We start from the raw sequence: 14,882 nt of genomic DNA on the forward strand, positions 1-14,882 counted from the left end.
TCACAATAAAACATACATCTAAGAGCATCTTGATTTTATTTCTGAGTGAAAATTGTTTCCAAAAAAACTCATGACATGTATTAAGTGACATGTGACATTAGCTGACATTAAGTGACAGCTAACTTTCACAAGTTAGTAGGTAAATGTAACTTTCCTTACGACGTTATCACATGGTTAGAACTTCAATTATCTCACAGTCCTGGCCTCTGCTTATAGCTTGTTACTAAGGGTGTGCTTTCATGTTATGGCTGGAGGTGTTTGAAAAATTTATTAATGCTTGCTCCTCTTTTACCTCTTTTCTGGTACGTCACTAAATGGGTTCACTAGTTTTGCTAGATTAATGACTTGAATTGGCTTATTTTGCACAAAATGCCAGAACTGGCATTGTGTGGTGAGGGGACAGAAGAATTAAAAAACAGCAATAGGAAGAAAAAAAAGAAAGGAACAGGTGAGGAGGGAAATGAGGAAGACCTCCTCCTCTTCTGAGGTCAGTGAGCTATTAAATAGGCTCACCCACAACAAGAAATCATGCCCTAACTGTGCAGCTAGAGAACCTTATGGCACTTCAAGTCATCGGCTGCAGTCCATACTTTCTCCCTGTATGTGGCTATATTTTCCCAACCCCCTCCTCAGTGCTAGTACTGATTACTTTGTGTAGCATGGTCAAAAAGTTAACCACTTTATTATCTTAGCCATGAAACTGCACTATAACCATCCTAGAGCGTATCTGTGTGTATAAAATCTTAGCTACCACACTATAAGTTTCTGTAAGTTTAAACTGATCTTATAAGGAGACTGCTTCAAACTATTCTTCAGTTAGCTTTTGTGCCTATAGTGAGCAAGATTTAGGAAAATTCATAAATGCTATAGCATACATCAAAAATGCCACATGTCCTTTCTCATCTGCTTGTGTTTCATGAGAACAAGAGTTTTCTGTGACTAACAGATTAAGATCTATAAATCTATGTGTATCTTACTCAAGATCTTAAGTAACAGATAATGATAACCTGACTACACTATACTTGAATATTATTGAAAATAAATCCATATAAGGATATATATTTTTCAAAGCCAGCATTCATTTCAAATAGACTTCTCCACCTATTTATCTTTTATCTTTCACTAATTGAGTGCAATTTCTTAAGAGAGTAGAACACAACAAGCCCATACATGAAGGCTGAGTCAAAATAGAAAGGAAGACAAGTCACAGAAGTGCAAGTGATGGAGATATTTGTGTTAAATTAAAAAGGATAACAGGAAAGTAGGAAAGCTGACGTAGTTTGTTCTTCAACAGATGAATGTAACAGTAGAGATTGCTAATTTCACAGAATCACAGAATCAAGAACAGTTAAGGTTGGAAGGGACCTCTGGAGATCATCTAGTCCCAACTCCCTGCTCAAGCAGGGTCATCTAGAGCATGTTGCCCAGGACTGTGTCCAGACGGGTTACTCACTACCTCTCTGGACAGCCAGTTCCAGTGCTCAGTCACCCTCACAGCAAAGAAGTTTTTCCTCAGGTTCAGACAGAGCTGCCTGTGTTTTTCAGTTTGCGTCTACTGCCTCTCGTCCTGTCGCTGGGCACCACTGAGAAGAGTCTGGCCCCATCCTCTGGACACCCTCCCTTCTCATACACATTGATCAAATCCCCCCTGAGCCTTCTCTTCTGTAGGCTGAACAGGCCCAGCTCTCGCAGCCTCTCCTCATAGGAGGGATGCTGCAGGCCCTGCATTATCTTAGTAGCCCTTCGCTGAAACTCACTCTAGTAGCTCCATGTCTCTCTTGCACTGGGGAGCCCAGAACTGGACACAGGACTCCAGATGTGGCCTCACCAGGGCTGAGGAAAGGGGGAGGATCACCTCCCTCGACCTAATGCTCTTCCTAGGCAGCTTAGGATACCATTGGCCTAAAGGGCACATTCCTGGCTCACGGTTAACTTGTTGTCCGCCAGGACTCCCGGGTCCTTCTCTGCAGAGCTGATTTCCAGCAGGTCAACCCCCAGCCCGTACTGGTGCCTGGGGTTACTGCTCCCTAGGTGCGTGTTCCCATTCAATCAGAGTGTAAAGCACAGGTAGGACTCAGAGAACAATAGCTGGGATAAAACATTAAAACGCTTTTAGAATATTACACAAAGGATTTTTGGTAGCAATTCTGGACTGCACAAGTCAGGAAGAGAGTAAGCTTAAGGAATGGAGTGTCTATATATAAAGAAAGTGCTCAGCATCACTGTAGGAAACTTATGGGCTGTAGTGTTCAAGCACTCTGAAGAACAACTGTCAATGCAGAGCTAGAAGAAGGAAATCACAGATCTTTGAGATCTTTGAGCAAATAGAAGAGTAAATATTACTGTTATTTAACTTTAACCTACACTAAATATTACAAGTAAAAATATCTACTATTTTTAATAGCTTTACTCTGAATAACAAAAAACTGTATTACTCTTTGAAAAGCACTTAACAATTCCTTCTCAAATTATGTTACTGAAATAATGGCACAATTAAGACAAAAGAAAAGCAATACGGTATCTTGCTGCAGTGCAAACAAGTGGAAATAGCATAATTTGTACATGTAAATAATGATCTCCATAAATCATTTGAAGCTTCACTATGAATTATGTTTGACAGAAGTGAAGAAGTGAACACTGCTTTTCAATAGTTTTCCAACTCTAAATACTGGCTGAAATAATTAATGCAAATTAAATTGCAACTCAGCAAATTTATTTTTCCATATACCCTTTCCTAAGGCGACATATACCATTCAGACAAATGCCTAACACCTGCAAAAAGAGGGTAGATATTTATTAAGAGTGAATCACTACAGATTTTCCTTAAATACAAATATACCCTTTGGGTGACTCTACCCATTTAAAGTACCATTATAAAATTGACTAATTTTGCCTGCATAAATGATGATAGCTTCATTTTCAATTCAGTGAGGCAAAATATCCAGTTGCCAGTGTGTTTGCAAGCACCACAGCAGGACATAGTACATAGTAAGAGTGCTCTCCAAGATGCAGGCTTCAGGCTTTGCTACTGGGAAACAGGTGTTCCAGTCACTCTGCAGAGTCAGCACTGCTCTGCTTGTTCTTACAGCTAGCTAATCTTCCCCTCTACCCAAACAGTTCAACCAGAAAGGTGCCACTGCTCATATTTACTACTGTCGTTCAAAAGAGTTAAGAGATGGAAGAAAATACTAGTTCTTGGATTTTCTTGGTAGAAAATTCAATGTGAATAAGCCTTTTTCAACGACCACCCATCACATGTTACTTTTTTATTTTTAGTTTTATTTCTAGTTTATGTAGAAGTTTTATCTATGGCTTCTGTTAACTAGTTACAACCTTAAGCTACATGAGGTCTGCGACCATGGAAAGGAAACTCTCTGCTCCCGGACCTCAGTAGTCCTCTTCAGAGAGCAACACCCAGTCTGGATCCAAAATATTCACTGAGTAATTTTGGCTTGCACTCAAAAAGGCCACTTGCATTTGTCCTAAGAGAGAAACCTGGGAAATAAAGGTTCTGTTATTGCATCCGTCCTTCAACACCATCTGAAGGAAGGGTCAGAAGAAAAACATATTCAGAGACTGTAATGTCATTTCTGAGTGCATCTTAATATTTCTTCTTCCTTCCCCAGTAATCTCCAACATCCATTCCATAGATACCACTTACAAAACAAACGACCAAACAAACAAAAAAACACTCAGGTTATATTTTCACAGCTAACAGAACAATAATAGGACAAGGAACCAATTTTGAAAGGAAAAAGAAAAGGTGAGCTTCTCTTCAGGTATCTGTCTCCTGGGTGAGAAGAGAGGACGTAAATAAGAGGTCAGGACAGAGAGAATAAAACCTACAGGTATAACCTTTTCCATTTCAGTCAAAGAAGTGCTACATTCTTACACAGTGCCAAGAATCCAACAGCTTTAGTTATTCATATAATATAAACTACACAAATAGAGGACAGAAATTACACCACACAGGTTACATTAAAAAGATTCCATGGTATGAAATTCGAACACAGATATCCTCAGGAAACTACAGAAATTTTGTGTGACCTTAGCTTATTAGTGATATATATAACAATGCAGTCATCCATTCCCACTTACACAAAGTAAAAGCGTTCGCATGCATGCAGAACTCTTGCCATTCAGATGAGGTCTGTGCGAGCCCTGTCCATCTCCTTGCACTGAAGCAGAATTAAAATCTAGGAACTACTTGTCTAAGCTGTTCTTAAAACCTCCAAGCAAGATGCCTAAGTAACACCACAACATGAATTCTAAGTATTCACAACTTCAGAAAAGTTGTTCTTAAAACTTCCAACAAATATTTCATGATTTCCAGATGCATCCTGTTAGAATTTTTTTTTATTAATCTGTGACAAATTTTACTGCCAATTCAACTAACTATTCATTTTTCTGCACAGGCATATTAAAAATAAATCCATCTGCCCTCTTTACAACCCCTTTAATATAGTTAGAGACTTGCATCACCTCTGTCTTCAAAGCATCAGCCACTTCCAATTATTCCAATTGGTACTCATATATAACATTTCAGAGTCACTTATGATTCTTGTCACTGTGCTCTAGAATCTCTCAAATACATGTTTTCCTCAAACTGTGGTGCCCATGGTAGCCTAGAGTAAACCACCCAAGGACTCATCAGCTTCAACTGACTGGCAGAATTATCTCTTGTCTTTTATAGATGTAACCAAAAAATCTTTTTTTTTGTAGTTTGATGAAGGAACTAGGGTTTTTTAAATGGTACTCAACTGAATGAATGCATTTGTTTACGTTACATTTAACTATGAAACTAAATATTTTGTTCATTTTCAAGTTACACAAACTTTTACTTGTTACCTTTAACACCAAAAAATGCCATTTCAAATAAAAGTATTTCAATACTTCATCAAACTTATTTGCAAACCCTTGAAACTTCTTTTTAGCAGATTTAGCATTACTTGATAAGATTTCACCAAGCTCTACTTCCAGTTGGTTCTCATCCCCAAAAGCGACAAATACAATCCTTATTCCATTATCTAGCTTGTTACTGATGAGTGACAGAGTTACTCCAAACAAGAGAACTGAGACAGATCCTGTGGCATACACCAAAACATGCTTTTCCAATTTGACAGCAGCAGTAACTGCTCCTTAAAGACATTTCTTTAAACAAATGGGCATCCATTTTATGGTGATTCGATCTAGAACTTTTTTTTTTTAATTCTTGGCTTATGAAAACTGCCTTGAGAACCATGTAACAGTATTACTAAGGTAAAGATACAGAAAACGTTCTCTTCTTCTTCTATAATTACACGGCCTTTTGTCTTGTCAGAGAAGGAAGTCAGACTGATATATTCTTCATAAATTTGACAGCTCTTTCAATAATATTATTTGTCTCGATAGCTATAAATAGAACATTTTATATTTGTTCCACTCTTAATGCATACTCTTAATTTCTATTACTTTTTGAAAATCTGCATCTGCTAAAGAAATTCACAAGTAATTTCTAATAAATACCTCTGAAGGATATAGTGAACATGAACAAACACGAAGAACGATTTACTTATTATGAAAAACTTAGCACATTCTTTTGCATTGTCTATACAAATTAAAATCTGAAAATAGATTCTTTATATGAATTAAACTGCTTTGCCTACGTAGCTCTTCAAAGGGGTTCTTCAGTCGGTCCACATTCCAAATTGATGTTCAATGTGGAAAGCAACTATCCTAAACACCACCAAGTTTTGTAAACACAGGGATCTGAATACAAAAAATAGTGCACCAAAAAAAATTATAGTTTAATTGTACTGTCTTGCTTCAGTTACTAGAGAGATAATATCAATATATCTCACGAGTCACCCACCTAAGACCTGCCAAAAGGTTAATCTTGAAGTTTGCATAAGAATTAGATTACTAAACAGAGCTTTGCAGATTGACAACTATACAAGTTAAGACAAGCAAAAACAAACCAACTTCTTTAGCTACAAATGCAACCAACAACATGCAGCCAAAAACGATCCTGAAGCATTTATGAGATTATAATCTGAGAAAGGAACAAAAATAAATCAACAAAGACGCTTGTTTGAGATCTACACTATTTGCATGCCCTGTACCTTGTCTGAAATCAGCTTTCCTAGGAATTTTCAAAAGATAGCACTTTGGCAAAGGGAACGATGAAAACATTGGCCAAGGATATGGATCACTGCCCTAGAAACATAACCAGAAAGAAATTAAGTTAGGAGATGAATTAATAGCATTTGCTTAATTAATACTGAGGTAAAGTTCACAGAACTATCGCCTATGCACCAAAACTATGCTTGATACTAGAACTTAAGATGAGATATTCCACAATTAAAATGAAAGTAAAAGGATACAAAAATCCAAAAAGCATTTGAACCAGAATCTGTGCTGGTAAACACCACTGACAGTTTTTAGCATTTTTTCCAACCAAAAGGGAAATTGCTGTTCTCAAAAAAAACAAAATAAAAACTGTATTTCCATTTTTATACATTGATCTAGCTGTCTTTGCTGTGCTGACAGTAATTTGCATCTCATCTTTATGAGAGTGACAGCCAGTGAGAAAGAGAATACTTAAAGGAACTGCTTGACAAACACTGCACCGTTAGAACGCCAATGAAAGCTACAGGTATTAGATACTGCAGATGAAAATGTAGGTAAGGAAAAACCATCACATAAAAGGAAGGCATAACAGATGGAAAGCTAATAAAGAAAATATAGGAATATAAAAATAAAAATTAGGTGAACTGTATTCTTTCTCATGGTGGGAGAAGCAGCATTTAAATACACCAGAAAAAAATCTCATTTTAACATGGCATGTTCTAGGCACATGCCAAACCCCAAACGCCAGGAACAATACATTTTTTTTCAGTATATCTCCTCTTACAAATGTCAGCTCTTTATAAAACTAAAGGTGAGCTCTGCTTCCTAATGTTAAATAATATTCACATATTGAATTATCAAGAAAAAATTTCAATTAATAAAGGCAGCAGTTAAAATTTTTCACTCTAACCTTATCTAGTACTCTTAAAGGCAAAATCCTTTCCTGTGGTCCTCCAATAAGATTTATCCTAACAAGAACATGGTTTCTCTCAATTGACAGACCATCAATTATAAAATCTCTGGTGAAGAAAAAAAATGAAAAACAAAATCAGAATCACTTTGATTTACCATCATTTAATTCAGAAAATATTAAAGAACAAAAATAACTTTAGAGACACACCGGAGTTAAACTAAGACTCTGACAACACATAAGCATGAAGAAATAAACAGAAACATGGACTATTCTGAGAGGTCTGAAAGCACTGTCCTAACTTTTTACTCCCCCTATCTACTACTCATTGGAAACACCTATGCAATTAGTGGTCACGAGTAGAAAACTTTAGAACTGTTTTTATGCTCACATGCTCAGTCAGGGCAGAAGACTGCTAATGGAGCGTCAAATTTAGCTCCTAATTTGGCCAACCAGCAAATTTCTGCTTCCTTGAAAAAGCAGTTATTCAGAACTAAAGGCAAGCTCTACTTGTTGTCTGAAATCACTGTGTAGCTCAAGGTACAGAAGTTTTTAAAAGGAATAAAAATTAGCTTTTATATACCAAGTTTCTAAACCTCCGTTTAAGGAGTAGGTCTCATACTCAAGGGACATGTAACAGTGATTTATGTGTGCTGACATATAGCTCATATTGTTTGATTTAAGCTCTGTACCTGTCCCATACAGCAAGCAAGTGAAAAGTTCTTAACATTCAACATGCTGAGAAACAGCAAATAAACTATCTGTGAATGAATGCCTGCCACTGCCCTGCAAATACACTTTTCCTTTGAAAGCATGCATTGTGCAATTTTATTTAAAAGTCAACAGTGAAAAGGTACATAAATTGGAGAGTTGATTAAGTCATAAATACTAGAAACAAGATTTTGATGATACTTTTAATATGTGATTATACATTATTATTATATATAATATGTATAAAAGAATATGTAATACAATTTGAAAATCGTATTTAGAAGAATAGCAAGTAGAACATTTGTGGCTCTTTTTTTTTTTTTTTTTTTTAGCAAATAACTCTTAAGATTTGTGACCACAAAAATGAGAAAAACATTTGCTTTTCTGTTTCTTACACTATTGAAGTGGAAGAAGAAGGAAGAACAACATTGTTATATCTTTTCATAATTTAAGATCGATGACAAACATGCATGTAAACTCACATACATTAGAAGCTAATTTCAGTGAGAGCGTTTGTATAAACATAGCCCGTAAAGTATAAAAATGTTTTCAGGAAAAATGTTTTACAGTTGAAATAACATTTCTATTTGTCACTTCTTACCCTGGTCCTTCAGAATTTTCTATGACATTTTCCTCCTGGGCCGTTAGTAAAACTTGTGACACTTTATACTGAGTCTCTAAAAGTAACAGGGTATTGAGATCACAGCACAGCACATTTAACAACCTGTAGAAGGACACATTGAAATGATAGCACATCAGTCAAGAACCCAGAAACGCAGAGTAAGACAAAGGTGAACATGTTTATGAGATCTCAAAATGGAAAAAAAAAATAAATAAATGCCTGAAAACATCCAGACGGAACTGGGTCAGGTGTACTCTTTTATATCCTTTTTAGCCACTCAAGTGGCACAGTCCTGAGTAAATAGGGAGTGGTTCCCAACAGATTTTCCCTGTGCACTAAACAAGCAGATAAAACATTCACTAGTCAGTCTGCTTTGTGTTTATATCACAAAAAACAAACATGACACAGACTTAATAAGACATTCTATGTGAAACGTGAAGAAATTATACAATAATATACAACAATAGGCTTGTAAGGCAACTTAGAATCAAGTTATCCTTGAGGAAAATAAAATCAAGATAAAAATACGTATTTCCATTAGAAAATAGTCTTTTAAGCACTTCTCTATAATCAAATTTAACACAGACTAAAAGTAAAAAAAAGATTTAACACGTAACAAAAACAATGCATCTGTTCGGGGGATATTTTTTAATGCTAGAGAAATGAATAGGATGGTAAATGAAGTTATTAATAATCACAAAAACACATGACAGCACATTAAATATAATTTTCTTTTACAACTTCAGGCCAAATTAACAGTGACAGTGCTCTACTTCAATATATTTCATGAAAATCTGAGCCAGGGTAATCCAAATTATATTACCTACTTTTTTAATAAAAAAAACCTAATCTATTCACTCTAATACAGCAACAGAATAATTTCATTGGAGGCTTCCATTCATGGAAAAAGATATGACTAAACGTCGTTGCTCTTCTTATTTACTGTTTGTCACAGTCACAGAACACATCATAAATTAAGCCTTAGTATTATATGTTGCATTCACATGTATTCTCTGGTTCCTATCAAGTCTTATATTGTGTGAAGTTTCTGGACTGTTAGTCAACGCCAATTTTCTTCCACATAATTTTCAATATGCTTCTACCGACAACAGTAAAAATTTGCAAGCCATTCTGTGCGTAGTTTAATACCTGAAAATTCACAAAATTGTAACCAAGGAATAAATAGCCAAGACTATGGGGTTTTGTTTTGTTTTGTTTTTAATAACATTGATCTGCTCAGTTTCATTTCTCTTCAAGATCTATTTATTTTCTATTAACTATTTCCTGACATTGGATCATTCTCAGTATTCCTCTAAAGTGAAAAAGAAAAAAAATGACAGTTCAGCAATAACATTTATTATTGCATACAAGAAAGTAAAATATATACAAAGAGCATTGGAATTATTATGAAGATACACAATTACTTCTGTTAACCGTCATGACTTTTAAAGGCAAAGAACGTGAGGGAGGTTTCCAGCTGCGGAAAACTTCTTGGGAAACACTGTGATGGCTCAGAATGTTTACAGCATCTCCTCTAGTACAGAAGGCAGAGCAAAAAACTCAAAACAAACCATAGAGAGTTAGGTAGGAAGGGACAGTGGTAGAATAAATGACAAAATATACCTAACATTCCTAATGTAAGCAGTAAGAATGCTGGAGCATTCTACTGAAATTTTAATGTACACTGAAAAATGCAACTAAAAATGCAATCCTTAAAGTAGAGGTATTTGATAAAAGGTAATACTCTCTTCTTCTACGTTCCAAAGTAATAAATGTATATACTAAAAATTGAAATCAAAAAAATAAAATCACATTTTATAGTCTGCATATTTCTGAGCATGCCTGAATATGGCTGCTGGGTTTTGTTTTGCTTTTTTTCATGTTTGGGACATAAGAATTGGAGCAGACCACTGAGCCCAATCCTACCTATAAGGAGTGTATGATTATGAAAAGGGTATAAAACTTGACCAAATATATACAATGACATTAAAGCATATCTTCCAACTTTCAGCAATGTTTTGTTTGAGAATTCTACCTTCTACTTAAAAAAAAAATTCTAAAATATATTTAAAAAAACTTTCCTCCTTCCAGCCAAATTCAGAACCAAATTAATTGTTTTTCTTCAAATGTTCAAATACTGTTTGCATTGAACTATGATCAGATACAAAAAGCTCAAAAGAGAAAAGAGAAATTTGCTTCTGAAATACAAACGTATGGAGAGGACAAAAGTTCAGAGCAGAGAAAGACTGTTATAGCAGTACACTTCTGTATTTTCTTGCTATTTCACTGGAAGTGTGTCCACAGGAAGTGCCTATACACGAATGCATGCAGTAAGAGGAATAAACAGGAGGATTTAGAAATCTGTGTGCATCACAGCCTCGTCAAAGAGACATGGCGGGATAATTCATACAACTGGAATGCAGCCATGGGTGGATATAGGCTCTTTAGGAAGGACAGGCAGGGATGGTGAGGAGGAGGAGTTGCCCTATATGTGAGAGGGCAAGGGGAGTGCCTGGAGTGCAACATGGGCAGCACTGGGGTGGGTGTCTGCAATAGATTGCCCGATCAAGAAGGAGAGGTAGATCAAACCTTCTTCAGATAACTGGAGGAAATCTCACATTCACAGGCCCTGGTCTTCACAGGAGACTTGAACAGCCTGTGGTCTGCTGTTCTGTATCTGCTGGACAGACAACATAGCAGGGCACAAGCAATCTAGGAGGTTTCTGGAGTGTGCTGCTGATGAATTCCTAATACAGATGATTGAGTTGCTGACAAGGAGAGATGCTCTGCTGGATCTCATACTTATAAACAAGGTACTTATAAACAAGGAAGGACTAGTCCGGGATGTGAAAGTCAGGGGCAGCCTTAGCTGAAGCAACCATGAGACGGTAGAGAGGTCAAGGATCCTGCAAGGAGAGAGCAGGGCATAAAGTAGAATCATAACCCCAGACTTCAGGAAAGCAAACTTTGGCCTCTGCAGGGATCTGCCAGAAGAATCCAATGGGATACGGCCCTGAGAGAAGAGGGGCCCAAAACCAGTTGATTTTCAAGGATCACCTCCTCCAAGCTCAAGAATGGTCCATCCCAACAAGCAGGAAATCAAGTAAAGGTGACAGAATGCCAGCATGGATGAATAAGAAGCTAAGAAGCTCCTGACTAAACTTAAACCTAAAAAGCAAGTGTACAAGAGGCAGAAGCAGGGACAGGTGACCAAAGACGAATGCAGAGACACTGTTTGAGCATGCAGGGATGGAGTTGGGAAAGCCAAAGGCCAGGTGGAATGGATCTGGGCAGAGATATGAAGGGCTTCTACAGGTACATCAGGGCAAAAAACAATTAGTGAAAATATGGGGTCACGGCTGAATGGGGAAGGGGTACCTATGAATTTCTCTGATTTATTAAAAAGCACCCATTATGAAGATGGCTTATTACACTATTTCTCAAATTTATTTAAGCTCCTTTTATGAACACAAAATAATTTGGTGTTCCTTATACTCTCATTTCCTCAGTTACCTGCTTTTCTTCCAAGCTCAAACCACACCTCTCTCAGCCATCATCTCTTATTATGGTAACTCCAATTCTGGTTTTCCACAGCTCCTACTATACCCCATAACACATTCTTCCTTACTGTCATAACTTATCTCCTTTCCAACCTTAATCTCAAAGTCTGTCCACATCCTCACTTCACGGATGCCTGTAAATGCTCTCCTGGACGTGAAAGATGCAAAGAACCCTTCTTGGATACAGTAGTTTTAATAGCCCCACCAAAAGAAGATAAAACAAAATTTCATAAGTGGAACAAGTCCATCCATCGCAGGAATAAAAAAAAAAAAACAGCACCAGGTTTCTTTGCAGTAGCAGGAGACCTGCTTGCTAAATGAATATGGATACGAACAGAAAATTCCAAAACAAAATTTTTCTTAAATGATTCCAGTGTCATCCCCACGGGGGACAACCTCTACATGTTTAACATCAGAGTCTACATCACCAATTTGATTTACTCTTTATTATACTCCAAAAAACTGCCTGAGCGCCAATGAGAATACAGATCTAAAGAGTCAAGTGTGCCAGACCAGTAGACAAAGGACAATGGCTAGTAAAAAGAAGAAGCCAAAAGCTGCCCAGTCAGGTTTAAACCACAAGGTGCACTGGGAAGCCCTGCATGGTGTCTCTGCTGATAGAACAAAGGTCATTAATAACGAGCAGAGAAAACAGGCCTCTGAAGTGGTCTTCTAAAGCATCAAGGCTTTTTACTGACCCACAGAAGGAAAAGGTCATTCATATGAGTTTGGAAAAGAGATGAGAGCTTCTGGATACAGAGTATTTATCACTACCTTGAGTTACACCTCTGATACTGCAGTACTGGGAGATACTTACTACTTTAGGGCTCATGCTCCTCCCAGCAAGAAAACTGAGGGACTGATATATTCCTTATGATGTTTTCCACATGAAAAAGATTTTATAAAGAGTACCTACAGGACTTTAGCTACTGGATGTATTTACAAAACACATGCAACATGATTGCCAATGGTAAGAGATTCTCCGTAGCTAAACAAAAATGCTTTCATGAGCATCTCTTGCCAGCACAAGTGGGACTCAGAAGTGAAATATATTTTAAATTGCAGGAAGTGAAGCATTTTAATTTCCCTCAGTATGAAGTAAATAATTAAAAAAAAAGCCATCAATAAATAAGTGATGTAATCCTACCACAGGATCTGCTGAGCCTATTTTATTTAAACTGTTCTAAATTAATAAACCTGACAAACTTGTATTAACATATAAACTAACTATAAACCACATTAACTATACTACAACATAATGTGGAAACAGATGAACACCATCCTGTTGCAACTCCGCATCCCTGCTAATAATGGAAGGTTTTATCTTCTTTTATGCTTGGATTATTAATCAGGAGACCAACATTTACAGGACAAACGTGCACTCCCCAACGATTACTACTGCACAAGTCCTTTCCCTCACACACATCGAGAATGCACGCTTAGAGGAACTAGGCTAGTTTCTAAAGAAATGTATATCTTTTGAAAAACAAAAAACAGTTAAAATAACAGAGAATGGCTCAGTTAATTGTTAGCTCAATCTTTTCTGCTTATTTAAATAAATAAGGCTTGACAGAAAATAACTGGAGGACTACACAGTCTTTCAGCCTTCCAAGGTCTGACAAGTCAAATCTGGTACATTTGGAGGAAGGGAGAAATACTGTCAGACTTGATTCTTTCCTTGTCTCACCATATTCTTCCCTCCTCTAACCTTAAGGCACAAGGCAGGACAAACTACTGTTCATGGCTTGCTTTCATTCACAAAGACATAACTGCATCTAAGAGAATGCCACATCATTAGTATGAGAAGGACTTCTTGAGTACATCTAGCCAATAGCATCACAGATTTTGTTGCAGAATTAGACGTATTGGCCCTGTCATTCAAAAGCTGGTGATGAAAAGATCCATCAGACACACCAGACAGTCATGTCATCAGCTATGTCAGTATATTTAAAATAAAGATATATTTTGAAGACAAGAGGTATAGCCTCTTTTCTGGCTGCACAAGCAGAAGATGGAGAAGAAAACATGAAACTCATAAAATAATGTCATGTTTTCTTAAGGGAAAATTTAACTTGATTAAATTAAAGATAAAAGTCATAGAGAAAAAATACTTTTATATGAAAAGTCTCACTTCAATTTATAATGAACGAACTTTTAAAGAATTATATGAGAACTCCTTTAAAAAGCACCTGTTAATCATGATGCTGGAGACATTCTGTTAAAGAGAAAAGGGGTAACTCTGAACAGCATATTGAACCAAGGAAAACAAAGCTAAGGATTCATACCTTCTGTCTTTATACACCAAGATAATTAATGCTCTTTTCATTGGGTTGCAATCACACATTCTGTTAATCAGCAGTATAAATAAAGTAAGCGCAATTAAGAGAAAAAATTATTTCATATGCTGAAATTACCTCATTATTAAAATACAATTATATATAAGAGGGTGTGTTTACAATGAAGATGGAAAAACAATAGAAAAGAATGCAAGTGTTTATTATATGGATTTTCTATACCCATGTAGTTATCTTTTGCCTAACAATCATATACCTGTAAGTTTTAATACAGACACAGATGTCTGCAGTCAGCAGTGCACACAAAAAAGCTTCAACAACTTAGTTTCAAAAGGTATTTTAAATAAACTACATACCTTTCTCGTTAAAATAATACAGGTAAGAGCTTCTTGCAAGTTTTAGTAGTGTAAACAACATGGTACATGCAACAATAAGCCAGAATTCCAAGATCATTTCAGTAGGGAACTCTGAATAACTATGTAATAGTACGAGTTCTCTTTGTGCAGGCAGTTGATTTAGTCATAATCAAAGGGTAACGGTGCCTATTCTCTATTATTTGCAAAAAATATTTGTATAGAAAGCCCCACACGCTCTTAAAAAGCCATTTAATCACTAAGAAAATAAGCACTTACGTTATTTCTGGTATACACAGGCCTGTTTCATAATCCCTAAATTGT

The 14,882-nt window shown here is 36.4% G+C and overlaps 1 protein-coding gene across 7 annotated transcripts in view; it reads right to left on the reverse strand.

Moving 5' to 3' along the window:
• TBC1D32 (TBC1 domain family member 32) overlaps nt 1-14,882 on the reverse strand; it is an 88,637-nt gene that overhangs the window by 35,081 nt on the left and 38,674 nt on the right. For all 7 annotated transcript variants that reach the window (XR_011140184.1, XR_011140183.1, XM_068938159.1 and 4 more), the window contains 3 exons: nt 8,331-8,453; nt 7,019-7,127; nt 6,102-6,195 (listed from right to left, as the gene is read on the reverse strand). Coding sequence is in view for 5 of the 7 variants with exons in the window: in XM_068938159.1 (XP_068794260.1) it covers nt 6,102-6,195; nt 7,019-7,127; nt 8,331-8,453 (326 nt within the window). In the remaining 2 variants the exon portion in view is untranslated. The remainder of the gene's footprint in view (nt 1-6,101; nt 6,196-7,018; nt 7,128-8,330; nt 8,454-14,882) is intronic.

This window comes from Struthio camelus, chromosome 3, assembly GCF_040807025.1.
Source record: "Struthio camelus isolate bStrCam1 chromosome 3, bStrCam1.hap1, whole genome shotgun sequence".
In the NCBI taxonomy this organism is placed as follows: domain Eukaryota; kingdom Metazoa; phylum Chordata; class Aves; order Struthioniformes; family Struthionidae; genus Struthio; species Struthio camelus.